This window comes from Carlito syrichta, unplaced genomic scaffold, assembly GCF_000164805.1.
Source record: "Carlito syrichta isolate Samal-C Ts95f unplaced genomic scaffold, Tarsius_syrichta-2.0.1 Scaffold302931, whole genome shotgun sequence".
NCBI lineage: Eukaryota > Metazoa > Chordata > Mammalia > Primates > Tarsiidae > Carlito > Carlito syrichta.
The window spans coordinates 208374-234531 of record NW_007247027.1 but is presented as its reverse complement, the minus strand read 5'-3'; the positions used below and the strand labels follow the sequence as shown (position 1 = coordinate 234531).

Sequence of the window (26158 nt, the reverse complement as noted above, 5' to 3'; positions counted from 1 at the left end):
CTGTTGGAATTGGCGTCCACCAGGGTCCCGCTGCAGGGGCCCCGGCTCTCCTTGCCCCCGGTGTCTCCGGGGGGAGGGGGCGTGCTCAAGGGCCCCTCCCGTAGCTCAGGACGGCGGGACAAGTGCAGGCCCAGAGAGACGTGCTGGAGGTGGATGTGGTTGAGGTTGCAGAGTAAAGCTCGCTGAGGGGACAGCATGGTGCCGGCGGCGATGGGTTGGCTCGAGGGAACCAGGAGGGTCTGGGCCCTCGCATCCACCTACCTGGCAACCACGGGCGCAGACCTAGAAAACAGGGGGGTGGAAACCAGCCCGTGAAGACCGGAGCCGAGGGAAGGACACCGAGGTGACGCGGCGGGAGCAGGCCCGGGAAGGCTCCGGCTGCTCTGGGCGGTATTTAAATGAGATGCAAATCGCCATCGCCCGGCCATTAGTTTCCACTGCAGTGTTTGCAGGTGGAGGCGAATGTAACCCCCCCGGGGATGGAGCGGGGCGGGTCAGAGAATGCGGCTGCGCTCTGGATCTCCGAGGTGGGGCGGGGGCCGGGAAGAGGATGGGGGCCCGAATGGACCCCCGGTCCCTTCTGCCGCAGTCCGGTCCTGCCCTCCAGCCTACCCACTAGCCCCAGAGGAAGAAGCCCAGGGAGACCAGCCCAGGTGCCCTGAAGTGGGGGTGGGGCAACGCGCGGAGTTTGGCTGGTTGATGCAGGAAAGGGGCGGGGGCTGGAGGGGGAAAGGGTGTCAGCACGTCCACTCCGCATCTGCGGGCTGCCCCGCACGTCCCCACCGGGCTGCAGCCTGCGCCCTCTCCCCGGAACGGCGCTGCGCCCATTCTCTCCGCATCCGTCTCCATCCTTCTGCCACCACCCCACCCCTTTTCTGTTCGTTTTTACTCCTCCGTGTCCTGCCTCACCCCGCGTGCCTGGCCCATCCGTCCACACCCAAAGGGCTGAGCCCTCCTCACCAGGGTCCTGCTGGAACCGCTCCCGGCCTTGGGCTTGTCCGCGGCTCCCACGGTCCCCGCCCGGCGGGGCACAGAGAAGAGGGGAGGGGCCCTAGGACAGCCCACTTGGCGCTGCGCAGCCGCACCCCTCCACGTATGGGCGGGGCGTAGCTCAGGCCCGCCTCCAGCGTTTGACGTCTAGTCGGTGTCGCCCACCTAGCAGCTTCCAGATGTCCTAAGCCAAGGCCCCAGGTCCTGGCTTCCCTGCAGCCGCCCCGCCCCCCACACTGTACATTCTGGAAAGAGCCAGACCCAGCCTGGCTTAAGAAAGAACAGAACCACAAGAAAGCTACACAGTAATTTATTGAGTGCCAGGCACGATGGCTCACGCCTGTAATCCCAGCACCTTGGGATGCTGAGGCAGGACTGCTTGAGCCCAGGAGTTTGAGACCAGCCTGTGCAACATAGCATAGACCTTGAATCCACAATAAACCAAATAACCAGCCGGGCGTGGTGGCACATGCCTGTAGTTCCAGCTACTAGGAATGATGAGGTGGAAGAATCACCTGAGTCCAACAGATTGCGGCTGCAGTAGCTGTGAGCGGGCCACTGCACTCCAGCCTGGGCCACAGAGTAAGACTCCAACTCAAAAAAATCAAAAACAATTAGCCGGGCATGGTGGCAGCACGACTGTAGTCCCAGCTATTTGGGAGGCTGAGGCACAAGGATCACCTAAGTCCAGGAGGTCATGGCTGCTGTGAGCCATGACCGGGCCACTGCACTCCCACCTGGGTGAAAGAGTGAGATTACTGACTCCAAAGTGAGACTCCAACTCAAATATAATAATTTATTGAGAGCCCCCGTTCCCTGCCCTTGCAGTCTGTAGGTCACTTTTTCCGCTTGTAGATTTTGTTCACCAGTTCCAGGAAAATGACCTGGGGCAGGGGTGCAGCATACTGCTCAATGAGACCCATGATATGGCTGTAACTGTCTTCCTCATACTGCAGGAACACGGCTGGCAGGTCCAGGTCCTCGTACAGTGCCTTCACCTGGGCCACCTTCTCAGCATCTTTCTGCCCGTAGTTCTCCTGGAAGGGGTTGAAAGGGGAAAACAGGCTTGGCCTTCCTCAGAGCCTCTAGGACCCCCCCCCATCACATATTCCAGAACATCTTCGCTGACCTTCACCCCACTCCTGCCTCTAGTGTTCCAGCTTCTCTAGCCATCTAAAAGCTTTCCCTTCCCCACTCCAAATGTTTAGGCAGGGTTGGGGCCACAGCTGCTTCTACTAAGGTTTCTCAGCCTTGGCACTACTGAAACTTGGAGCCAGCTCATTCTTTGCTGTGGGGCGCTGTCCTGTGCACTGTATGATGTCTGGCAGCATCCCTGGCCTTTTCCTGCTAGATGTCTGTGGAGCATGCACGCACGCTGAGTTGTGATGACAACTACAAAAAATATCTGCTGACATTCCCAAACGTCCCCTGGTTGCAAAATCACCCTCAGCTGAGAACCACTGCTCTGCCCCCATTCTTACCAGCACAGTGACCCACCACCCTTTCCTGGGCACCTGCAAGATCTGGTACTGCTCCGGAGTGGCCCGCTGCAGACACTGTACCACCAGCCAGCTGCATTTGTTGTCCTGGATGTCAGTGCCGACTTTGCCAGTCACACTGGGGTCCCCAAAGAGGTCAAGGTAATCATCCTGGGCAGAGGGGCAGAAAAGGAGGAATGCCAAGGCTCTGAGGCAGGGAAGGAGGCAACTGTGCCCATCCCCTGCTGCTGGCCATGCTTCCTACCTGAATCTGGAAGAACTCGCCCATCTCCAACAGGATCTTCTTGGCGTTGGCATGCTCCTTCTCCCCATCAATGCCAGCCTACAGGGAAGAGGGGTCCATAACCCAAGCCCCAGAAGGACCTGTACCCTCCTGGCTACTTCCTCCCATGGGATCTTGCCTCACGAGGCTCCAGATCTCTCATCTCCTTTCCCTTAGCTTCTCTGATCAGGAAGTCTGACTAATGGCCCAACCTCTATTCCACTATTTTCTAGGCCTTCCTGGAAGTCACAGAGCTGAATCCATACCAGAAGTGCTGAGATCGTATCTTCCCTCACAAATCTCAGTCCTGAATTCATTCTGATCCCTCCTCCTAAATTTTTGCAACCTCCAGCTTCTTTTCAGGATGAAAGGAAACTTGGAGGCCGGGTGCAGTGGCTCACACCTGTAATCCCAGCACTTTGGGAGGCTGAGGCAAGAGAATTGCCTGAGCTCAAGGATTTGAGACCAGCCTGAGCAACATGGCGAGACCTCGTCTCTACAATAATTCAAAAAATTTGCCAGGCAAGGTGGTGCATGTGTGGTTCCAGCTACTTGGAAGGCAGAGGTGGAAGGATTGCCTGAGCCCAGCAGGCCGAGGCTGCTGTGGTAGCTGTGAGTGTGTTACTGCATCCCAGCCTGGGCAACAAAGTAAGACTCCAACTCAAAAAGAAAGAAAGAAAAGGAAAGGAAAGGAAAGGAAACTTGGAGAAGCAAGGTCAGGGTAGACTATTAATCCCCTGACCACCTTGAATCCAGGCTTCTCCCTCCCATCCTGAACCAATTCCTTCCCACTCCTGTCCACACTTAGGTGCAGGATGTTCTGTCCTGTCCTCCTGTTGTGAGCTAAGCATTTCATGTCCCTTGCCTCGGTTCATCTTCACCTTTACAGCCTGTGAAGCAGGAACTGCATCGCCATCTTACAGCTGAGGAAACAGACTCAGTGAGATTGACTTGCTCAAGGTCATACAGCCATCAGTGGGGCAACAGTGTCCAGGGTGTCTGCTCTGTGCCTTCCTGTCTAAAAGCCCACACCAGCACAGCAAGGAGGGTGAGGAGGCTCACTCACCATATACATGGCAGCAGCTACAGGAAGGTAGAAGGAGTAGAAAGCTGTCTTGTACTTGACAATGGATTTATACCTGAGCAGGGGGGAAATAAACTCCTCAGGAGGGCAATTCCCACCAAGCCCTCACTCACTGTTCACACAAGTTTCCCACAGGCCCTCACCTCTTTTCAGTGAATCTGGCAAGATCCACACTGCCCTGGGGGGCTGTGATGAGGTCCAGGGTCTGCCCAATCTCCGTCTGATAGGAACTCTGAGGAAAAGGAAGATGGCCCATGAGTCAGGCTCTCTCCAGAAATGAGGCATCTTGGGCCCACATGCCAGAACCGCCTGACAACTAGGCAGAATCAGAAAAGTAGCAGGGGGGAGAGAAGGCCCCAAAACTCAAGACCCGTACACACACACAGTCCTTTATCTTCCTTTCTTCCAATCACACAGGGACAGGAAACCCTTCCCACTACCACCACCCTTAACAACTCTCTTCCTCACTTTCTTCCCCTTCTAGGCAACCCCAGGTATCTCCTGTGCACTGAAACCAGCTAGATGAGAATGTCCTACAGAGGCCAAGGCTATCGTGGGCAGCCTCTGGGCCCTGGGCTAGAGCACACCTGCAGGAAGAGCTCGATCAGGTTCATGTAATAGGGCTGCTCCCGGCAGTAGAGCTTCAGCAGGCGGTAGATACATGCTTCCAGAAGCAAAGCATCATTGATGGCATCCAAACCTATGCCAGGCTGTCAGGGGCAAAGAGAAAGACGAGCAATCAATCTCTGATCAAGATTCGTCCAAACACCTCAATCAGTTTCTATATAGCCACCTCCCTGTGGCCTGTCCCCATACCCACTGCTACCCTCTTGCCCACATTACCTTCTGATACCAGCACAACTGCCCTCGGCGAGTAAGGGATGAATCCATGATGTCATCTGTCACCAGGAAGAAGGCTTGCAGCTAGGAGAAGAAGAGTGGGTAAGACCTGCAGGGTTCCTTAGCACTGTTCCTTCCAAGAGCGAAAGCGGCAGGTTCCAACCGTCACTATGAGCTGGGAAGGTCAGGACTGTGAAGCCGAGGACTTCTATGCTACGGGACCTTGGAATGTGACATGACCTCTTTGGCCCACTCTGACTCCTACATCTCCTAATGTGTAAAATGAGACTAAAACACTCTTATTTTCAGATTGAGAGACTTCAGTCATAGATTATCCCTGGCATCAGAGAGATTTTGAAACACCTTAAAATACTGTATTCTTTTTTTGCTCACAAAAAAAAAAAAAATCAAAGAATGCTCAGAGTAAGATTTCTTCATGCAACTTGACTTTACATGATTTCTTAAACCAAAGTCTGTTCCCATTATTGCCCCAACACTGCCTAAAACTCCACTGACTAGGATCACAGCCTTATCTATAGGACATACAGGGTCAAGTCTAATCTAGAACTGAAATCTGACTCCTGATAACTTTTACCTATGGGTTTAAACATCTTTAAACACCCTTAAACATCAGCCAAGGCTGCAGTGGCTGTGAGCATGCCACTGCACTTTAGCCTGGGCAACAGAGTGAGACTCTGACTCAAAAAAAATAAATAAATAAGCCGGACTCGGAGGCTCAGCCTGTAATCCCGCACCTTGGGAGGCCAAGGTGAGTGGATTGCCTGAGCCCACGGGTTCGAGACTCGCCTGGGCAACTTGGTGAGACTTCATCTCTACAATAAATCAAAAAATTAGCCGGGCGTGGTAGTGCGCACCTGTAGTTCCAGCTACTTGGAAGGCTGAGGTGGAAGGATTGCCAGAGCCCAGCAGGTGAGGCTGTGGTGGCTGGGAGCGGCAATTGCACTCCAGTCTGGGCGACAGAGTAAGACTCCAACTCAAAAAAACAAAGACATGGTCGGTTTGAGTTACTTTTGAACCAAGATTCTCATTACATTGCCTAGGTTGGACTCAAACTCCTGGGCTCAAGTGATACTTCTGTCTCAGCCTCCAGTGTAGCTAGGACAATAGGTGTACATCACTACACCTAGCTCAAAACAAGGTTTTTTGTGTGTTTTTTTGGCTTTTTTTGAGTTGGAGTCTCACTCTGTCGCCCAGACTGGAGTGCAGTGGCCGCTCCCGGCCACCGCAGCCTCGACCTGCTGGGCTCCGGCAATCCTTCCACCTCAGCCTTCCGAGTAGCTGCGCTACCACGCCCGGCTAGTTTTGATTAATGTAGAGATGGGATCTTGCCAAGTTGCCCAGGTGGGTCTTGAACTCACCTCTGCTTCCCAAAGGTACGGGATTACAGGCTGAGCCACCGAGCCCAGCTTCAAAACAAGGTTTTTAAAACGTTACCCCATCCTGATCCCATGTGCCCTAGTGGATCTGTTATTGCTGAGGAAGCATGTGATACTGCCCACCAGCTCTGGCATAGGCCTTGGAAAAGACCATTTCAATCACTGGAACTATCCCAGGGAAGGTCCTTGGGGAAGGAGGCACATGTTTTATTTACACTGTGTTTATCTGGAGTGGCATGGTCCCCTGATGCCAAGTCTCCCAAGGGAGACTGCAAGGACAATCCGGTTTCAGCCACCAACCTCAACCAAGATGGTCTCCAAGAAAATTCTTTCCGTGGCCTCACTCAATCTCCTGTGCCTACCAGAAGTGATTCTTTTTTTTTTTTTTTTGAGTTGGAGTCTCACTCTGTCGCCCAGACTGGAGTGCAGTGGCCCCTCCCGGCTATCACAGCCTCGACCTGCTGGGCTCCAGCGATCCTTCCGCCTCAGCCTTCTGTAGCCGGAACTACAGGTGCACGCTACCACGCCCGGCTGATTTTTTGATTTATTGTAGAGACGAGGTCTCGCCAAGTTGACCGGGCGGGTCTCGAACCCGCGGGCTCAGGCAATCCACTCACCTCAGCCTCCCAAAGGCATAGGATTACAAGCTGAGCCACCGAGCCCGGCTTTTTTTTTTTTTAATTTGGGAGACTCACTCTGTAACCCAGGCTGGAATGTAGTAGCACGCGTTCACAGCCACCCCAGCGTTGACCTGTTGAGCTCCAGCCATCCTTCCGCCTTAGCCTTCCAAGTAGCTGGAACTACCATGCCCAGCAAATTTTTTATTTATTGTAGATATGAGATCTTGCCAAGTTGCCTGGGCTGGTTTCAAACCCACGGACTCAGGCAATCCACTTGCCTCAGCCTTGCAAAATGCTGGGATTACAGGCTTGAGTCACGCTTGTGGGTTCTTAAGGTCCCTGTGTCCATGCAATTCCATACTTTCCTTTAATATCCCTTTGAGGCTGGGCTCGGTGGCTGAGCCTGTAATCCTAGCACTCTGGGAGGCTGAGGCAAGTGGACTGACTGCCTGAGCTTGCAGGTTCGAGACCAGCCTGGGCAATTTGGCGAGACCTCATTTCTACAATAAATAAAAATTAGCCGGGCGTGATAGCACGCACCTGTGGCTCCAGCTACTTGAAAGGCAGAGGCAGAAGGATCGCCGGAGCCCAGCAGGTCGAGGTTGCGGTGGCCGGAAGCGGCCACTGCACTCCAGTCTGGGCGACAGAGTGAGACTCCAACTCAAAAAAAAAAAAAAAGAAATGTATTAACTTGATTAATAAGTCCAAATAGAAACTGTATCTATATTTAAATATGACAAGTATGCTAACAGATCTTAGTGGGGGGAAAACTACTAATCTATTCACTATTTTTAAAATAGTTGTTTTTTGTTTTTTGAGTTGGAGTCTCACTGTCACCCAGACTGGAGTGCAGTGGGACGCTGCCGGCCACTGCAGCCTCGACCTGCTGGGCTCCAGCGATCCTTCCGCCTCAGCCTTCCAAGTAGCTGGAACTACAGGTGCGCACTACCACGCCTGGCTAATTTTTGATTTATTGTAGAGATGAGGTCTTGCCAAGTTGCCCGGGCAGGTCCCGAGCCCATGGGTTCAGGCAATCCACTCGCCTCGGCCTCCCAAAATGCTGGGATTACAGACTGAGCCCGGCCTAAAAATAGTTTCACTGACCTGGATTTTAAAAATGTGGTACATATACATGATGGAATATCATGCAGCCATAAAGAAGAACAAAATTATGAACTTCACAGCAGCTTGAATGCATTTAGAGTCTATAATTACTCTGTGATTTATCACAGAAACAAAGAACTGAGTACCACATGTTCTCACTCATAAGGGGACCCTGAACATTTACCATAATACTATAAGAAAGGGTTTGGCAGTAGCGGATTACTACTGGGGAGGGGAGAGGGTACATAACATCAATAAGAGTGCCTGATCTCAAACCAGGCGAAAAGGGGACCAAAGGGAGGCCCAAACTTTATCTGTACGATGGATAGGATACCTAATCCTGAATTTTCCCCACATCTCTAAAATATAATAATAATAATAATAATAAATAAAAAAATTTCATGTGGAAGTCAGCAGAAAAAAAAACCTTACAAAGAATTTCTTATAAATTATAACATCATGAATGTTATGTTATAGTATCCCTGGCAGTTTTTGTTCAACAAAAACTGGTCATTCCCTCCTTATAAAAATAAGTAGAACGCTGTGCCCTAAAATTATAAGTAGATTCTTTAGTTTAGTTTAGTGAGTTAATATGTCTGATTTTATATGAAATGGACAAATCAATTTGTAACTTAATAATTTAAAATAGTATCTTTGCTTTAATAAAAAGCAAAGATTTTGCTGATGATGATATAAAACATGTTTTTTTGGAATTATGCAGACCTTGATGTGAACCTTTACTGCTCACTTCGGGCACATAATTTACTTCTCTGAGTCTTCGTTTCCTCATCTCAAAACGATACCAACCTCATGGAGTTGTTTTGAAATTAAAAATATGTAAGTGAAACTACCCTGTCCCGTTGTAGATTCTCAGTAAATATTAGTTCCATTTCTTTCCTGACCCCTTAAATCTTCTCAATAAAACCTAGCTGATGACAAATGTTTGTTTCTTTGCAGAAGCACCTAAATGGAAAGTAAAAACTGATCTCATATATATACTTTCAGGGGGAAAGCAGGATTTATTGAGAGGACGGAAGAGCTCTCATAGTGGGAGGGGACCTGAGGGGGTTTCCCTGATCTTATATTTTAAAATGTAAAGCAAAACGTCTGTTTAAATAGAAAGCAAAACAATCTGGGTGGTAGGATTATGGTTTTTTTTTCTCTTTTTATTTATCCATGTTCTAATTTTACTAAAATAAACAAGTAGTACTATTATAAAAAATACATATTTAAGATTCCTGTGGCTGAGTGCATTGGCGCATGCCTGTAGTTCAGCACTTTAGACGGCGGTGGGAAGATTGCCTGAGCTCAGAGGTTCAAGACCAGCCTGGGCAACATAGCAAGACCCTGTCTCTACAAATAATTAGTTGGGTGTGGTGGCGCATGCCTGCAGTTTCAGCTACTTGAGAGCCTAAGATGGGACGACTGCCTGAGCCCAGGAGGTGGAGTCTGTGGTGAGCCATGATCATGCCTCTGCACTCCAGCCTGGATGTTAGAGTGAGACCCCAACTCCAAAATACATATGTGGTGTGTGTGTGTGTGTGTGTGTGTGTGTATGATGCACAGTTTATAATCTAAGAGTTGATATATGAAAAAAATTACTATAACTCAATTTTGAAATTTTATTCCTTAGAGCATTTTATATGGCTATATTGGTTCAAGAAAAATAGACCTGATAGCTGAAGGGTCCTTATCTGCCATGATCATGGACACTGGGAAAGCAGAGGAAGAGAGATTGTAAATAATGTCTTCTTACAAAGCTTTCTTGCACAGCCCCCTTCTCTCCCCTTCCAGGCTTCCCACTCTACTGCACCTTAATGTTCTCGAAGCAGTATTCCATTTCACCTTTAGCCTGCTCAGAACATTTAGTGGGTCTCCATTTAGTGATAGCTGTCCTTTGCAACCGGTGACACGTGTGTCTTTGTAGGATGTAGTAATCCAGGTGGAAAGCAGTCCTAACATTCGCCAGTAATATGCTCTCCCTCAAACGTCACTTGTATCTGTAAGTGTGAATTAGTTGTGAATTGCTTCAGACCCTATCAGCCGCAAACTGGTCTGTGATCAAAGGTCATATTCCTTCATCATCCTGAATCCTGTTTTTATTCATTACACACACACACACACACACCAAAAAAGCAAGTGCCTTTGTGCCAATGAAATGCAATGTACCTACAATAAGTCTTCTTCAAGTATATATTTTTTAACATACCATAAATGATATGCATATTAATAGGATGCTAGTAAATACAGAAGGTGCCCCAAAATGTATACACATTACAAGAAAGGAAAAACTGTATTAAAATTCAAATACTGCCAGACACGGTGGCTCATGCTTATAATTCCAGCACTTTGGGAGGCTGAGGTGAGAAGATTGCCTGAGCCCACAAGTTCGGGATCAACCTGGGCAACTTGGTGAGACCTCATCTCTACAATAAATCAAAAAATTAGGCAGGCATGGTGGCGTGTGCCTGTAGTTCCAGCAGGCACTGGAAGGCTGAGGCAGAAGGGTCACCTGAGCCCAGTAGGTCAAGACTGCAGTGGCCATGAGTGTGCCACTACACTCCAGCCTGGGTGACAGAGTGAGACTCCAACTCAAAAAAGAAAAAAAAAATTGTAATACTCCATATATAGTGATAACAAAAAATGAATACAAGTCATGTTTGACTTCTGCAATTACAAACGGTGCTCAGAGGGGTTACCGTCAGTGACTTGACACTTCTGATTATGGTGAACTAAAAGCAATACATAGATAACATCTCTTAAAATATGTATACATTTGGGGGCACTCCTGGCAATGCGTTTTCAGGACAAAAGGTGTGATTGATTGTACTTTTTGATAGAGTGAAAATACAAAATACAAAAAAGCACTAACAAAGTATAAAGACCGTATTCTTTAACCTGGTATTCACAGGGGACATTTCCCTTTCCAACCTCATCTCCCATGACCCCCATGACAAACCCTCCTGAGGTTTGCAGCACCTCCTGAAGGCCACATTCTGCACTAAGTGCTCCCTACATTGCACAGCATAATCCTTAAAGATGTCCAGTGATTGCGTTGCTATCCTGGTTTTCTAAATGAGGTTTAGTATCTTCCTTAAGGTCACACAGCTAATTAGATCCAGGTTTGCCTGACTCCAAAACCAGTTTTCTAGACTTCTCCTCTAGCCAGATGGGTGTCTCTGCTTGCCTAATAGCTGTCCAGTCCCTCTGCCATGCTTGTGAGCATGACGTTAACCCCAGCCGGTAACTCCATCCAGGTGTCCTTCAAAGTTCACCTCAGAGCTAACTCGACTGTGAAATCTTTCAACCTCCAGCCTACAGTGATAGCACCTCCCTCTAATCCTGATGCATATTTTGTTTTAGGATGTCATTTAATGTATCAGTTTGTGGGTGTTGTCCCCAGCCAGGCAGTTGCTATGTGATGACAGAAGCTATGGAAGCCAGAATAGATCATCTCAAGATTTTACTCTTTGGTTTATATTTTTCTATTTTTTAAAAAAATAAATTTAAAAAGAAAGATGAGGTGTCACTGTATTGCTCAGGCTGGTCTCAAACTCCTGGGCTCAAGTGGTCGATCCTCCCGCCTCAGCCTCCCAGAGTTGTGTTTCTTTTTATCACCCATAGTGCTGTCCCTAGCAGACACAAGGTAAAATGAATGCAGTGTGAAACTACTAACTCCTTCAATAGTTAGAGGACTGTCTCTTCTGTCATTAAGGTAGTCTACAACTCTCAGATGTAAAATCAAGTGCCCTAGTCGATAGAGGATGATTCTGTTACTCAGTCTTCCTGGGCCTCTGTGTCAGAGACATTGGGGTACCATCTCCACTTATGGCAAACTGAAGAACTTCTATCACCATGCCCCTGAGAATAATGGAGAAAGAATCTTGGCAAAGATGGGAAAGGGGAACCCCATACCAAAAAGGAGTAGTCTTGCGTCTGTCTCCTAGAAGCAGGCTGTGCAGGAAGAGAGGAGATGACCTCTAAGAGGAGGCAGAGATCCAGGGAGCAGAGAGGTTCTGTTCCTATGGATTCAAGGTCACTTGAAGTCTAGTTAACACCATGTGCCCACTAAAGCAAAAAGTGAGTTGAAAACGGGAGCCGTGACAGCCTACTTGAAAAGCTTTGCGAGAATGGAAGCTTTTCCCTACTTACCTTCTCACAGTGTCACCATTAGTCCTTCTCTTCCAGCTTCTGATTTTTCATCTAAGCTAGTGTATAGTTTAGAGAAGACTACATGAATCAGTGCCATTGATTGGTTTTGTCATGTGCTTAAGGACTGATTTGGAAATCTTCATAATCCATTCTGCCTTAATTTACATTTTGCAGTGTTATGGGATGTTTGGAATGACTGGTAAGAACCAGGTCTCTTCTCGCCCAAGAAATAACAAGACATATCATTTGTAAGATAATTATGTTTCAAGTGAGAAAGAAAGACTGTAGGTGTGAAAGCAGCTTTAGTAATGGGCATACCTTTGGGGAAGTCAAAGGATTTTGACTTAAGTATCTTCAAGAATGAGTTAAATCAGAATTAGTATAACAACAACGTCTAGCAAAAATACTTTTAAAGTGAAAATTTTATGAGAGCATTGTATCAGAAGAAGATGAAATGCATGAGCATTTTGTAAAAAGAACTTTTTCAGAAAAGTTCAAAAACCTGCTTTTGTTTTGTTCTTTTTAAAAAATGTTTTGTTCTCCATCCACGGATCTCTTACATCCAGGAAAATTAGGTGGATTTACACAAGAAAATAACACCATAGATTCCGGAGAACTTGATATTGGCCGAAGAGCAATTCAAGAGGTTCCTCCCGGGATCTTCTGGAGATCACAGCTCTTTATTGATCAGCCACAGTTTCTTAAATTCAATATCTCTCTTCAGAAGGATGCATTGATCGGAGTATATGGTCGAAAAGGCTTACCACCTTCCCATACTCAGGTAAGAGCAGGCTTTGTCATGAATAAAATGAACACGGCTAGTTGCGTTTCTTTAAGTTATTCTGTGTCTTCAGTTTCACTGTTTGGTTAACTGATCACTTTTTAATTGATCATTTGCAAGAGAAAGAATTTTGGATGTAAGTAACACTTATTTTGAAGTTTTTAAACTCAGTGATAGGAAGAACAGTATTTTCTTCCTGCCTGGCTTTGATCATCGACTGATTAAAATGTACTAAATTTTGTGAGTAACTTAATGAATATTGAACATTATCTGAGCATTTAGTAAAATACCATGGACTTTCTAAAAGGGTTTTACAAAGATTCTATCATAATTTCAGATTATCTTATTTTTCATGCACTACATGCCTAACATGTTCATCTCAAACATATATTCATTCTGATCAAAATGTACGCTTTAAAATTTAAATTGTGCCCAATTTACTCTTAGAGAAGAAATTATGGGAACACAAGCATAAATGTGATGGCATGAACTTATCAACCCAAACCTCCATTTCTCATCTGAATGGTGAATACTGAGACAGACAAAAGAGCTTTCATATGATCGTGTTAGTATGAAACTCAAAACAATTCAAATATCCTTAATATCAAAGAAGTTTAAAGTCAATTCCCTTGCACATAAATTCCCTCACAGTAACAATTTGCAGGTGAAGAACTGCTGTCAGTTTCATAGGCTTCTTCAGAATCTAATACAGTACTGGGTCAGAGTGTATAAATTGGGAATTATAGCTTAAAATAGGTTCCATAAATTATTTAAATTACCTACCATAAAACTGGAACTGACACTTTTTCCAAAATCAACTATAAGTTAATAAATAGAGAAATATTTAAAATATAGTCATTGGTTAATTAAAATTGACAATTGAATGAGCTTAAAGTTGTATTTGGTAATCAGTTTATTTACCCATAGAATTTCATGCTGATTGAGTTTGATTTATAAAATAAGGACTGAAGAATTTTCATGCATGCTTTATATTATGTAATTTGAGATAAATGCTTTTTTAATAACCTAGGGAAATAAATTATGAACAAGAGTTTTCAGAAACTAATAATGAAAATGTATCTTTAAAGAAAGATAACTAAGAAAATTTCAACATGCTTTCTCTAATGTTATCATGGACATGATCCATATATATATATATTTTTTTTTTTTATGGCTTTGGAATGTTTGAATATCAGGCTTTAGTGTTTTTAATTTCTTGCTTGAAATTTTTTATATCTATATTATTAAAGTAAATTTTCTCAATCCTTGCACATCAAATACTTTATATTAGGTACTAGTGTCTACTTTTACATTTTGGATTTGATTTCAGTTCATGTTATAGGTGACACCGACTAGGATTTTCTTAACTGGAAGAGGGCCTCTATAACTTTAATTAGAGTAGATAGATTTGCATTTGTAGCAATTGTCCAATGAAATATAAAAAATATTTTTCCACTGAAACCACATACATGATTAAATTATTTGTGTGTAATTCAAGAAACATACCTCTAAGCTGAGCACCAACATTGGACATGCAATTTATAAATTCCAGAAAATAATTTCAGATCTACATTGTCTCTTGTATATACTGGAAAGGTGCATTTCAAGATTTAGGGTTGACTCTTTGCCCGTTGTATATAACATGTAAGACTAGAGAAATAAAAGGTACAGTTTCAGGTTTTATCATAATTCTTCTAATATTTCAACACAATGCACGTGATATTCTCTTTTCTTTCCCACCACAATATATGTGTTTAAGTAGGTTATGCATTTTCTTAAGCTTCACAGTCATTATAGTTTCTTCTTCTGGTTTATTCAGGATCAGCAGAGCAAACAGCTCTTTCTGAGTTCAGTGTTTAAACATGAAATATTCTATAAAGCAGCCCAAATTGAACATTTCTCTGTTTCTGGGGAACGTTAAATAAATCAACCTGAAATAATTAAAATCGGCCAGCCATTCAGAATAGTCACTGGAGTTTTGAAAGTCTTTGTGACCCTTTATAAATCTGTCCGTCTGATTGTTGCCAAGGAATCAATTGACTTTCTTCTCCCTGATGCCTGATTCACTCTCCTGGACAGTTAGAAGCCTAAGGAAGCAATTCAAGTTTTACGGTTAAGTGTACTGTGGCATTTTAGTGCATTACATGATGGCTCTTTGGAATAGGAGTTGGAAACCTGGGTTCCAAGCACATCTTTCCATTTTTGACTTTGTGACTTTGCACAAGTCACTTCTCTGAGCCTCAGTGTCTATCAGTAAAATGAGAACGTTGGATCCAGTGATCCCTAAAGTCTCTTCCCTCTCTATATCCTTATGATTTACTGTGCTATCACCAAAAAATTAATTTAAGAATACAGTTAAGTGGCCAGGCTCAGTGGCTCAGCCTGTAAACCCAGCACTTTGGTGGGCCGAGGTGAGTGGATTGCCTGAGCCCGCGGGCTCGAGACCAACCCGGGCAACTTGGCAAAACCTCATCCCTACAATAAAATAAAATCAAAACTTAGTTGGGTGTGGTAGCATGTGCCTGTAGTTCTGGCTACTTGAAAGGCTGAGGCCGAAGGATCGCCTGAGCCCAGCAGGTCAAGGCTGCGGTGACCATGATCATGCCACTGCACTCCAGCCTGGGCAACAGAGTGAGACTCCAACTCAATAATAATAATAATAATACAGTTAAGTATTCATAGATCCTGGGCTCTCATCATTTTAATAACAGAATTAAATTGAACATACAGTTTAACTGTTCAGAAGTGAACCACCAAGATACTTTTTAAAAAATCTATGTTTTTAAATAGTCTATTTGATAATCACCACATACACAACAAACATGGGCAAACTTCTATTGATTTTACAAAGGATCTTGTTAATTAATACATTGCAGTTTAAAGAAACCTTAAATTAGAAAGATTTTCAAAGCATGTGTATTTGGTAATAGTAAATCATAAACAGCCGGGCTCGGTGGCTCAGTCTGTAATCCCACGCCTCTGGGAGGTTGAGGTGAGTGGATTGCCTGAGCCCGCGGGTTCGAGACTCGCCTGGGCAGCGAGACCTCATCTCTGCAACAAATAAAAAAATCAGCTGGGCGTGGTAGCACATGCCTGTAATTCTGGCTACTCGGAAGGCTGAGACAGAAGGATCACTGGAGCCCAGCAGGTCGAGGCTGCGGTGGCCAGGAGCGGCCACTGCACTCCAGTCTGGGCGACTGAGTGAGACTCCAACTCAAAAAAAAAAAAAAAAAATCATAAGCAAATTACCTTTAAAGGGAGCTTTACACTAAGAAAATTTAATCTTATGTGAAACCTTTATCAAATGTAAACTTTATCTCATGATAGCTCTTCTGGAGGAGTGCTGCTGAAGAATTAGTCCCAAGAATTTCATCCTAAAAATAGCATAAGATCCTAAGACTCCTTTTTTCCCCAAAACACATACCCAAGTCTCCATCATAAGTATTACATAACAAAACTCAAGTTTAATCTTAGTGATACTTTATACCCTAAAGAGCAAAGGTTGAATATTTAATATTAATATTGTTAAATATTTCAATTGCATATAATTTGGTTCGTTTGGGTAGAGATGGTTTTAGTGTTAAGTATTTGAAGAGCCCTCCTGAAGTCATGTATGGATGACCCTACAAAAGAGCCTAGAACCGGGTAAATATTCAAAACTTGTCCGCTACTTCCCTGCCACCATCATGCCTGCAACCCCAGCCTAATTTTATTTGTATCACAGTGTGATAAAAATGGTGATTTCTATGATAAAGGCAATTTTTCCTTGAGAGACAAAATAAAACTCAGTATTTTCTACCTTTCAATTTTTCAGTTACTGTGCTTAATATTAGGGGAGAAAATTGTTTATATGCATTGAGCTACAAAAAAGAAACTTTTCCTGTCTGTTTGTCATGTTAATATAAATGTTTAAATCTGATGAGGAAATGAATGGCTTATTTGAGATAGAGACACCTTTCAAAACTGCTGAAATAATTTATATTTTTTTTTTTGAGTTGGAGTCTCACTCTGTTGCCCAGACTAGAGTGCAGTGGCCGCTCCCGGCCCCCGCAGCCTTGACCTGTTGGGCTCCGGCGATCCTTCCGCCTCCGCCTTCTGAGTAGCTGGAACTACAGGCGCGCGCTACCACGCCTGGCTAATTTTTTTAATTTATTGTAGACATGAGGTCTCGCCAAGTTGCCCAGGTGCGTCTCAAACCCATGGGCTCAGGCAATCCACTCACCTGAGCCTCCCAAGGCGTGGGATTACAGGCTGAGCCACCGAGCTCGGCTATAATTTCTTTTAGTAATTTAAAATATAATTCCAGTGAAATTTATGTGGGTCAAGTATCCACACCAGTCATTATTTTCACCCTTGTAAGATATAAATGAAAACAATTTTTTGAAAGCTCATTAAGTTATACCTCTTTCGTATACTTCTCACAGCTGAATGTGGTTGTAATGCAGTTTTATTATGCAAAAGAACAAAAAATGGTTTTACTTAAAATAAAAACTTTAATAAGTCAGACACTGAATTAGATATTCTAAATTATGTCTGATATTAACAGTAGAGGTCTGTGACCAGTAAAGTGACAAACCTATTTAACTGTGTATCTCAGAAATCCCAACAACTGATTTTATTTTAGTTTGATTGGATTTAAAAAATCATATAAGAATATTTTCCTTAAATAGGCCTCTAATGAAATTTCTCTTACGGAATCTTTCAGAAAGTAGAACATGAATGATGTACGTATTATGATGATTTATAATAATAATGATGATTTATACATGCAGCACTATAGTGTACTTTTCACCATAAACACTACTCAGGAATAAAATGAAATTGGATATAGTCTATAGACATTAAAACTCTCTACTTTTAAGAAACTGTTATCTAAAAAGTTTCATTAAACTAATTGGAAAGACTTTTCAGTATCTCCCAAATTCACTGTATTATCTCCAGTTACAAGGTTTTACTCCACTGTTACCTAACATATTTTTAATTTTTTTAACTCTCCATTTATATTTTTCCAACCACTCAATATTTGTGGTTAATCTTACAAAACAAAAATTAGGTTGGATGATGAAAGACTTCATAACAGTAATTGGGTACATTTACTGATACTGTCATCCTTTCAGAATGCCTCCACTCTTTAACTTTTTTGAACTTTTGATCAAAGATGTAACATCATCTTGTTAGGTGTTTTTAACCTAACGGTAACTAAGTAAAAACCCATAGGTTACTCTCTGGTACTTGAAATGGTCACATCCGGGTCAAGAAGAGAGGTAGAGGGCGTGGGCTGGAAATGACCCTGCTTGGAACAAAGTGCTCTCAAGTTCATACACCAACCCTACCACTCACCAGCCATCTGACCCTACTGTAGCTCCTCAAGATTCAGTTTCCGTCATCTTTAAGTGCAGATATTAGGCCGGGCTGGATGTCTCAACCTGTAATCCCAGCACTTTGGGAGGCCGAGGCGAGTGGATTGCCTGAGCCCATGGGTTCAAGACCATCCCGGGCAACTTGGTGAGACATCCTCTCTACAATGAATCCAAAACAAATTAGCCGGGCGCAGCACCACACGCCTGTAGTTCCAGCTACTTGGAAGGCTGAGGTGGAAGAATGGCCGGAGCCCAGCAGGTCGACATTGGGGTGACCGTGAGCATGCCACTGCACTCCAACCTGAGCAACAGAGTGAGACTCCCAAAAAAAAAAAAAAAAAAAGAATGAAGATACAGAACATTTTAAAATAAATAAATAGGTAAAGTGCAGATATTAATACCTTCCTGAAAGGGTTCCTGTGAAGGTAAAAAATAATCCAGGCACAAGCCCAGCGTGGTGCATGCCTGCAATCCTAGCTGCTTGGGAGGCTGAGGCAGGAGGATCTCTCGAGCCTAGGAGACGAAGGCTGCAGTGAGCTATGAGCACCCCTGCACTCCAGCCTGGACGACAGACCAAGACCTCTGAATAAATAAATTAAAAATCCCAGGACAGTAAATATTCGACAGCTGTCATTACTACATGAGTATTCAGAAGAGAATACTCTTGAGGAGATTATCTAATGGTCTAACTAAAATAAGGCTGCTGGCAGCATAGTTGCAACTGGAGGTGATTATGTTACGTGAAATAAGCCCATCACAGAAAGATATCACATGTTATCATTCATATGTGGGAGCTTAAAAAGTGGATCTCATGGAGGTAGAGAATAGAATGGTGGCTACCAGGGACTGGGAAGGGAAGAGAGGACGGGTTGAAGAGAAGATGGTTAATGGGTACAAAATACAGTTAGAAGGCCAATTGCTAGTATTCGATAGTACAGTTAGGGAAATTACAGTTAATAACTTATTGTATACAAGGAGGGGCCAAAAAACTGTTTATAAAAAATCGTGTATTTATCCTGACATGTTTAAACCCAATCACCTTCAAAGTACTCTCCGTTTGATGCAATACACCTATCGAGATGCTTTTCCACTGCTCAAAACAGCTTTTGAGCTTGGGCAAGAACAGATGCATAGGAAAGGTGGGACACAGGGGTCATGTCATTTTTGGTCAAAAACTGCTGAACACTCAGCTCAGTGTGGGCAGGTATGCATGTAAATCACTCACCATGAAGTGGGCAAATGCGCTGAAAGAATCTCCCCCCAAGAAATTCACTGAAGCCGAATGCAGCCTCTCACAACAATGGTAGCTGCTACACTGATGCTGATGGGTTCCCAGAACACTTACCTAGCAGAGGTAACCTGCACTACAATGGGCCTGCCTACCCTCGATTAATTCTGGGTGTTGGGGTTCCCTCTTGCCAGACAGCTAGAAGAGAGGACTTGTACGTTCCCAACACATGGAAGAGATGAATGTTTGAGGTGATGGGTATCCCAGTTACCCTGGTTTGATCATAGCACATTGTATACTGGTATCCAAACATCACATGGACCTCTCCCAACTCTTATATATCAATAAAAAAATCAATTCATTCGTTAAAAATAAAATAAGCCTGTGTATTTGAAACATGAGTTTGTGTGGATTTTGTGTTGGCATCCTCAAACTGCATAAACTCATCAAACCTTGTATCGGCCAGGAGAATTAAATAAATTTGGAAACCCTACTGCCCAGTAAAAGACAACAAAACGTGAGTAGCCTTCCGACGCCCTGCAGATGCCAGGCATCAGAGGCTCCTGCACGTGGTCCTGTGCATCAGGAGTTCTTTCTAACGATGTATTTATTAAAGCAGAGGAAGAAGGCTTAGGGAAAAGAGAAGCACAGTCCCCTGTTATTTCCTCTTGCTGCTGGTTGTCCCCCCAGTACGACTTCGTGGAGCTCCTGGATGGCAGCAGGCTGATTGCCCGAGAGCAGCGGAGCCTGCTGGAGGCCGAGCGAGCGGGACGCCAGGCGAGGTCCGTGAGCCTGCACGAGGCCGGCTTCATCCAGTACTTGGACTCCGGAATCTGGCATCTGGCTTTTTATAATGATGGGAAAAATGCAGAGCAGGTGTCCTTTAATACCATCGTTATAGGTAAGAACAGTCTTCCAGGCAGTTTTTGTCCTGGCTACAGCCTAAACGCTCTGTTGAATAGAAACTAAATTATCTTTACCAATTTGGGGTGACTGGGTGCTCCCATAAAATGTGAGAAGTGCTTTTAAATTGTTGATTTGTGAATAATGTGACAGACCATGAAGCACTGAAAGAAAATATTTGGAATTACCTTGGGAGAGGAAAATCCATCGTGAAAATACTTTAAAATCAGTTTGAAGTGGCAGTGCTCTGCTTTACAATTCAGATAATCTAGCATAAATGAAGATCAGAGTGACACAGTTTATCTTTTTGCAAGAGGCAGGCTACACCCCAAGCGTTCCTTCTTTCTTTCTTCAGAGTCTGTGGTGGAATGCCCCCGAAATTGCCATGGAAATGGAGAGTGTGTTTCTGGAACTTGCCATTGTTTTCCAGGATTTCTGGGTCCGGATTGTTCAAGAGGTATGCAAGTTAGATTCTTTTCTTAAACCGATATAGATAAGCTGTAGCAGCACAAGTAATTCGGAAAACTACCAAGACAGGAAAGAAAGGGGGAAACCTGGCATATCACTTGTTCCAGCGAGGTGCCTTTTCTTTCAGAAGCTCGATGGAAAATGTGGTCGTTAATTCCTCTGTCGTGTCTCGTTTCACAGCGGCCTGTCCCGTGTTATGTAGTGGCAACGGGCAGTACTCCAAGGGCCGCTGCCTCTGCTTCAGCGGCTGGAAGGGCACCGAGTGTGATGTACCGACTACCCAGTGTATTGACCCACAGTGTGGGGGTCGTGGGATTTGTATCATGGGCTCTTGTGCTTGCAACTCGGGATACAAAGGAGAAAACTGTGAAGAAGGTAAACGTGTCAATATTTGCAGAAGCCTGTTGTTATCTTCATAAAGAAACGTCATATCTGTAACTTGCGTTTGGCAGATGGAGTCCTCTTTTTATATGCTTTCTTATGAAAGTAGTTTTGATTTCCATATTTATAAATGTATTGTTGTATTAACATTTTCGCTAATAAACAGAACAAATCCCAAAGAGCCCCTGTACTCTTTTTCAGGGGCGTAAGTGATTCTTTTTTTCTCACACTGAGAAAGTAAGCAAACATTTGTGTCTTGAAACCAACAATGGACTGTTGACTTTTTTTTTTTTAATCGTTTTTCACATTGATGCCAGCTTCTAAATCTCGCACTTTGGCATCACTAGGAAGACAGAATTTTGAACATAATATGCTAGTGAAAAAAAAAGTATGATATCATGGATTCGTTCCATAATTGTATATGTATAATGATGAGAGTCAAGATACTATACTATAAAGTGCAGTTAAATTGTTTTTTCAAAAAGCAAAAAAGCACCATTTCTGTTCTTCAATCAAATTGATTTTATTGATCTGCACACACAAAGTAATGCAATTAAGTCTCTGGAATTAAATTTTCAGGCCATTGACCCTACAAGTGTAAAGTTTTATTGAGTCAAATTGCTAAATTAAATCTCGTCATCTAAAGCACATTAAAGTGAATTAAGAAGGATAGAAGAGTATGCAACTCATTTATTTCTCAAACATTGTGAAGATCCCATGCAGCTGTCAGTGCTCAGTGGTCATGGATTAGGTCAGCTGATACAGATTTTGTTATAGAGAAGGCAATACTTATTACTCTCTGATTAGGTAGAACAGAGACCAATAGCCTGAAACCTCTAGAGCCTATGTGTGTAATTCATGGAAATTGCAAAGCCTTGCAAGAGTCTCAGTTACCTAAATGGCATTGGACTGGTTCTTAATGCCTTATTGTATTATAATTCTTTGCATTTTCAGAAACATTTCAGAAAATTATAGGTAAATATTTGGTTAACCCAAATTTTCACATAAACTATATTGCTATTTAATTATTTATTCTGCATGTACTGTGATAGTTTCTAGATTTAATAAAATTATTCTTTTCTTTGTACTAGCTGACTGTCTAGACCCTGGATGTTCTAATCATGGTGTGTGTATCCATGGGGAATGTCACTGCAATCCAGGATGGGGTGGTAGCAATTGTGAAATACTAAAGACCATGTGTCCAGACCAGTGCTCTGGTCACGGAACATATCTTCAGGAAAGTGGCTCCTGCACGTGTGACCCTAATTGGACCGGCCCAGACTGCTCAAATGGTGAGGTTAATCATTGCAGTACAACTGAGTGCTTAATATTATGTAGCTAAAGATGCTATTTTAATTTTTAAAACACACTTATTAAACTTAATGCAAATTTTAGTGTAAAAATTCCAAATTAAAAAAGTTTTAATACAAATTTTTAATTTTATAGAAATGAATATTAAAAGTAATGAAATGTAGTTGTTTTATAAAAAAGGAAAGAACCAGGCTTACCCAATTTGTCATTAAAATTTCCCCATTAGTATCGCTGGGAAGAATAATCTTTTATTTGCAGAAGATACTCTGTCTTCTTAACTCTCACTTTTTGGAACTACTGATGAAAACTAGCCTTCCTAGAGGCCTAAGTATGGTTTGAGGACATAAGAAGATTCTCTTATAAACAGAGAGCCTCAATTTTTAAAAAGTTACTTGACAGTGTAAGACTAAACATGATCACAACAAAGAGATGCGTATATATCTATATAGATATTATGATATGTATAATGGTTTAACACTGTTAATTATAATAATATGATTATACTAGAAATGGCATGTAGTAATTTGATTCAGTCAACCAAGTTCTTATTGAGCGTTTACTACGTACTTGGTATTGTGATAGTCCCTGAAAGAATAAAAGAAATCTTGCATGCCATCTAGAACAATGACCTTCCAATTTTTTTTTTTTTACCATGACTTAGCAGTGTCTCTTTTCTTACTTTCTTTTTTTTTTCTGCCTTGAGAGCAGTGTCTGACCTATAGTTTAAAATGTGGTCATTACACTGTGACCTAGTATAAGAATACATGCACATACAGAATTGAAACACACATTTTACAAAATGACACACATTGTTTTTTTCAAGTCTGTTTTATTTTTTTAAGATGCTGATGGCAATTCATGAACTGATTCCATGAACCACTTAGAAGTCACAGTATGAAAAGATGCCATTGCTGTGTAGAAGATTACAGTTTAATTAGAGAGATAAGATGAAAAACCACATGAAATGATTAGAAACTAGTACATTCTAGTTCAACATTGTATGGAGTGTTACCTGGAATAATAATATGCTAAATTCAGTGAACCTTTAAAGGAGTGATTCTACCTTGATGAATGTGGGAAGTTTGCGAGGAGATTTCTATTGACATTTCTTTCCTTCATTTCAAGATGGCAGGGTGGGGGAGGCAGTAGATTTTTTGACTAGGGAGCAGTATTGGAGAGTGCTAAAGGAGCATAGACCGTGAAATCAGATTTATGGGTTCATACCAAACCTCTCCTTCTTAATAGCTCTGTCACCTTAGGCAAATTGATATATGCCTCCGTTTACTCACCTATAAAACCATAGGACATGTATCACAAAGGGACTGTGGAGATTAATTGAAATAATGTATATAAAGGACTCGGTACAACGCTTGTCCCATAATAAATTCTAAATATAGCTTCTACCACCACACCACTACAGCTGAACATTCCTAATCCAAAGTTTGAAATGCTCCAAAATTCAAAATTTTGGGGGGCACCAACATGACATTCAAAGGAAATGTTCACAGCAGTGTTTTAGATTTGGAATTTTAGATCGGAGAAGCTGCTCAGGTATGTATTCTGCAAATATTTCAAAATCTGAAATCCTAAATACTTCTGGCCCCAAGCATTTTGAATAAGGGATACTCATCCTATACTACTATCAGCAAATAGTAGCATCCTGTACTACTATTACAGTTCTAAAACTATAAGAAATACTATTGTATATATAAAACAGTGAACAAAAATGAGAATACTTGGAGGTAAGAATTGGTTGGCCCCAATTGTGGGAAGTACAGCACAGAAATGATAGTTTAGATGATGGATAATTCACTAATAAAAAGTGCTTACTAGCACAATGAGAGTCCTGTCTCAAGAGAACTCTCATGTGGAGTCTGTGTCAGAGCCTGCATAGTGAGACTGATGGCTAGAAGACAAGTTAGAGGGCTTTCCCCCAAGCGTGAGGTGATGAGAGCAGGAATTAGTTCGGAGACAGAGTAGAAATGAAAAGGATGAATCTGAGGGGCATGTTAACGGAAGAACAGGTAGGACTTACTGAAAAAGCAGAATTGAGCAGTTTGGTGAGAAAAGCTGTAAATCGGAAGCAAGGGAAATGGGGACTCACGTTAGTGTCTCTGAATGAGGCTAGAAAGTTGGCTGATTGGGTAGAAGAGAGCGAGAGTTATGTTTGACTGCTCAAAACTCAGCAAAAATATTTTTTGAAAAGAAGAGGACAAAGAAATGAGAAAGGAGAAGGGAAAGGAGATGCGAAAGAGAAAGAGGAAGAAGACAGAAAGGAGAAAGAGGAGGAATGAGAAAGAAAAAGGACAGATTCGACTAGCAGTGAATAAATAAATAAATAAAAACGTTCTGCATCAAGCTGAGATTTACTGCAGGAGTCTGTCTCCTCTGTATTGCCCAGACCGAAGGTCCTCTTCTTTAAACCCATTATTTAACAGTAAGGGATTAAGAACACGGACTCAAACGCTGAACTGCCTGGGTTCCAATTTCGGACTGGCCATTCATTAGTAGTAAGATATTAGGCAAGTTATTTAACTTCTCTGTGCCTCAGTTTCTTTTCCCGTAAAGTGGGGTTAATAATAGGACTGCTTTATACAATTGTGGTAAGGATTAAATGAGTTCACGTGTGACACGCACTTAGAATAGTGCCTTATACAATAAGCACTCAGTAAGTATTCACCATTGGTAGAAGTGGTAGAGGTGGTGATAGTAGTAGCTGCGGTGGAAGTATTCTTAGGGCTACTTGTACTTTGCCATACTTAATTCTTCCTTAGTTCAGAAGAGCTTCCACATAATAGGACTGATTTGGATATGGTTCCCCAAGTGTGACATTTGTGAAATGCAAATTATTTACTCTATTAATATCATATAATGACATACAATTAAATGAAATCTTGCTAGTAGCTAATTCACATACTTGTTTTTGGCAAGGAAAAAAGGACTAGCAGTTTCTACAAATCACTATTTCCTGGCCTTTTGAGAAACTTGGGTGACATCTCTGCTTCCCTGTGAACCAGTGTCAGCATGACAGACTTACCTACTGCTGTTCACCTACTACAAATCGAATCCTGGAAGCCCAGGCTAAAGGAAGCTTTCTCTAGGCTAATTTGTAACACTGATGAAGATTTTCTGTTGAGCCCAAAGTAGATTTATTAGTTCAAGAAGCAACTTTTCTTCCTTTCTGCCTCCCACTCTGATCTCCTATGAATTGCATTTTCTTCTCTCTTCCTTCCTCTCTCATTTCTCTCATTCCTTTGTTCCTCCTTCTCGCCCTTTCTTTCTTCCTATTTTATTCATCATCTCCTATTTTTTGGCAGTACATCTCTGGACAGCTTGGGGAACCCGAAACTTTGGTTAGAAAATTCATGTCCACTAGAGTAAATAGCATATATAGGATAGAGAAGAGTGAAAACATAAAATGAAATCCGGATTAGAGAGAAGGCCTTAAATTTCTCACTAGAGAGTTTTAGGAAATGGTCGCCAACCGACATTTATCAAGCGTGGGTACGTGGTATTATTTTAAATAACACGTCAACTTGCTTTGTCCTCTGTTCTTAAAAATATATTCTATAATTACAAGAACCAAAACAAGCATGTAGTGGTTTCTGTTGAGTTTTTATCTACACTAAAACATTCTTTCCACAAAAAGTATCCAATTAAATTTTATAGGTATAATTACATATATACTAAAGCTGCTTGGTTCAGGTCTCTTAGGCCTCCACCAGTAAAATAGACTGAGACCAGTTGTAAAATAATACTTGCTTTCAGTCGCTATTCT

The 26158-nt window shown here is 42.8% G+C and overlaps 3 protein-coding genes across 5 annotated transcripts in view; 2 read left to right on the top strand and 1 right to left on the bottom strand.

Annotated features, from left to right (window-relative positions):
• Window positions 1–26158, top strand: part of TENM3 (teneurin transmembrane protein 3) — a 207118-nt gene that overhangs the window by 69888 nt on the left and 111072 nt on the right. Inside the window, exons 4-8 of the mRNA XM_021711937.1 lie at window positions 12515–12729; window positions 20008–20218; window positions 20576–20677; window positions 20869–21063; window positions 22161–22361. Coding sequence (XP_021567612.1) covers window positions 12515–12729; window positions 20008–20218; window positions 20576–20677; window positions 20869–21063; window positions 22161–22361 — 924 coding nt within the window. The remainder of the gene's footprint in view (window positions 1–12514; window positions 12730–20007; window positions 20219–20575; window positions 20678–20868; window positions 21064–22160; window positions 22362–26158) is intronic.
• Window positions 7–1141, top strand: RUSC1-AS1 (RUSC1 antisense RNA 1). The gene is given in 6 exon segments (XM_008057295.2): window positions 7–567; window positions 570–807; window positions 809–894; window positions 897–982; window positions 984–1035; window positions 1038–1141. Coding segments are annotated over 6 exon segments (654 nt in total). The 5' UTR covers window positions 7–479.
• On the bottom strand, window positions 1761–4785 carry FDPS (farnesyl diphosphate synthase). 3 transcript variants are annotated; one of them, XM_008057296.1, is made up of 7 exons: window positions 4679–4785; window positions 4423–4545; window positions 3979–4067; window positions 3818–3890; window positions 2734–2811; window positions 2505–2639; window positions 1761–2027 (listed from the first exon to the last, which is right to left on the bottom strand). In XM_008057296.1, the coding sequence occupies exons 1-7, from the start codon at window positions 4724–4726 to the stop codon at window positions 1827–1829; spliced, it is 747 nt and encodes a 248-aa protein (XP_008055487.1). In that variant the 5' UTR covers window positions 4727–4785; the 3' UTR covers window positions 1761–1826. The 3 variants fall into 3 exon arrangements, with proteins under 3 accessions (XP_008055487.1, XP_021567610.1, XP_021567611.1); XM_021711935.1 differs by having other exon boundaries at window positions 2505–2576; window positions 4679–4755; XM_021711936.1 differs by lacking the exon at window positions 2505–2639 and having other exon boundaries at window positions 4679–4755.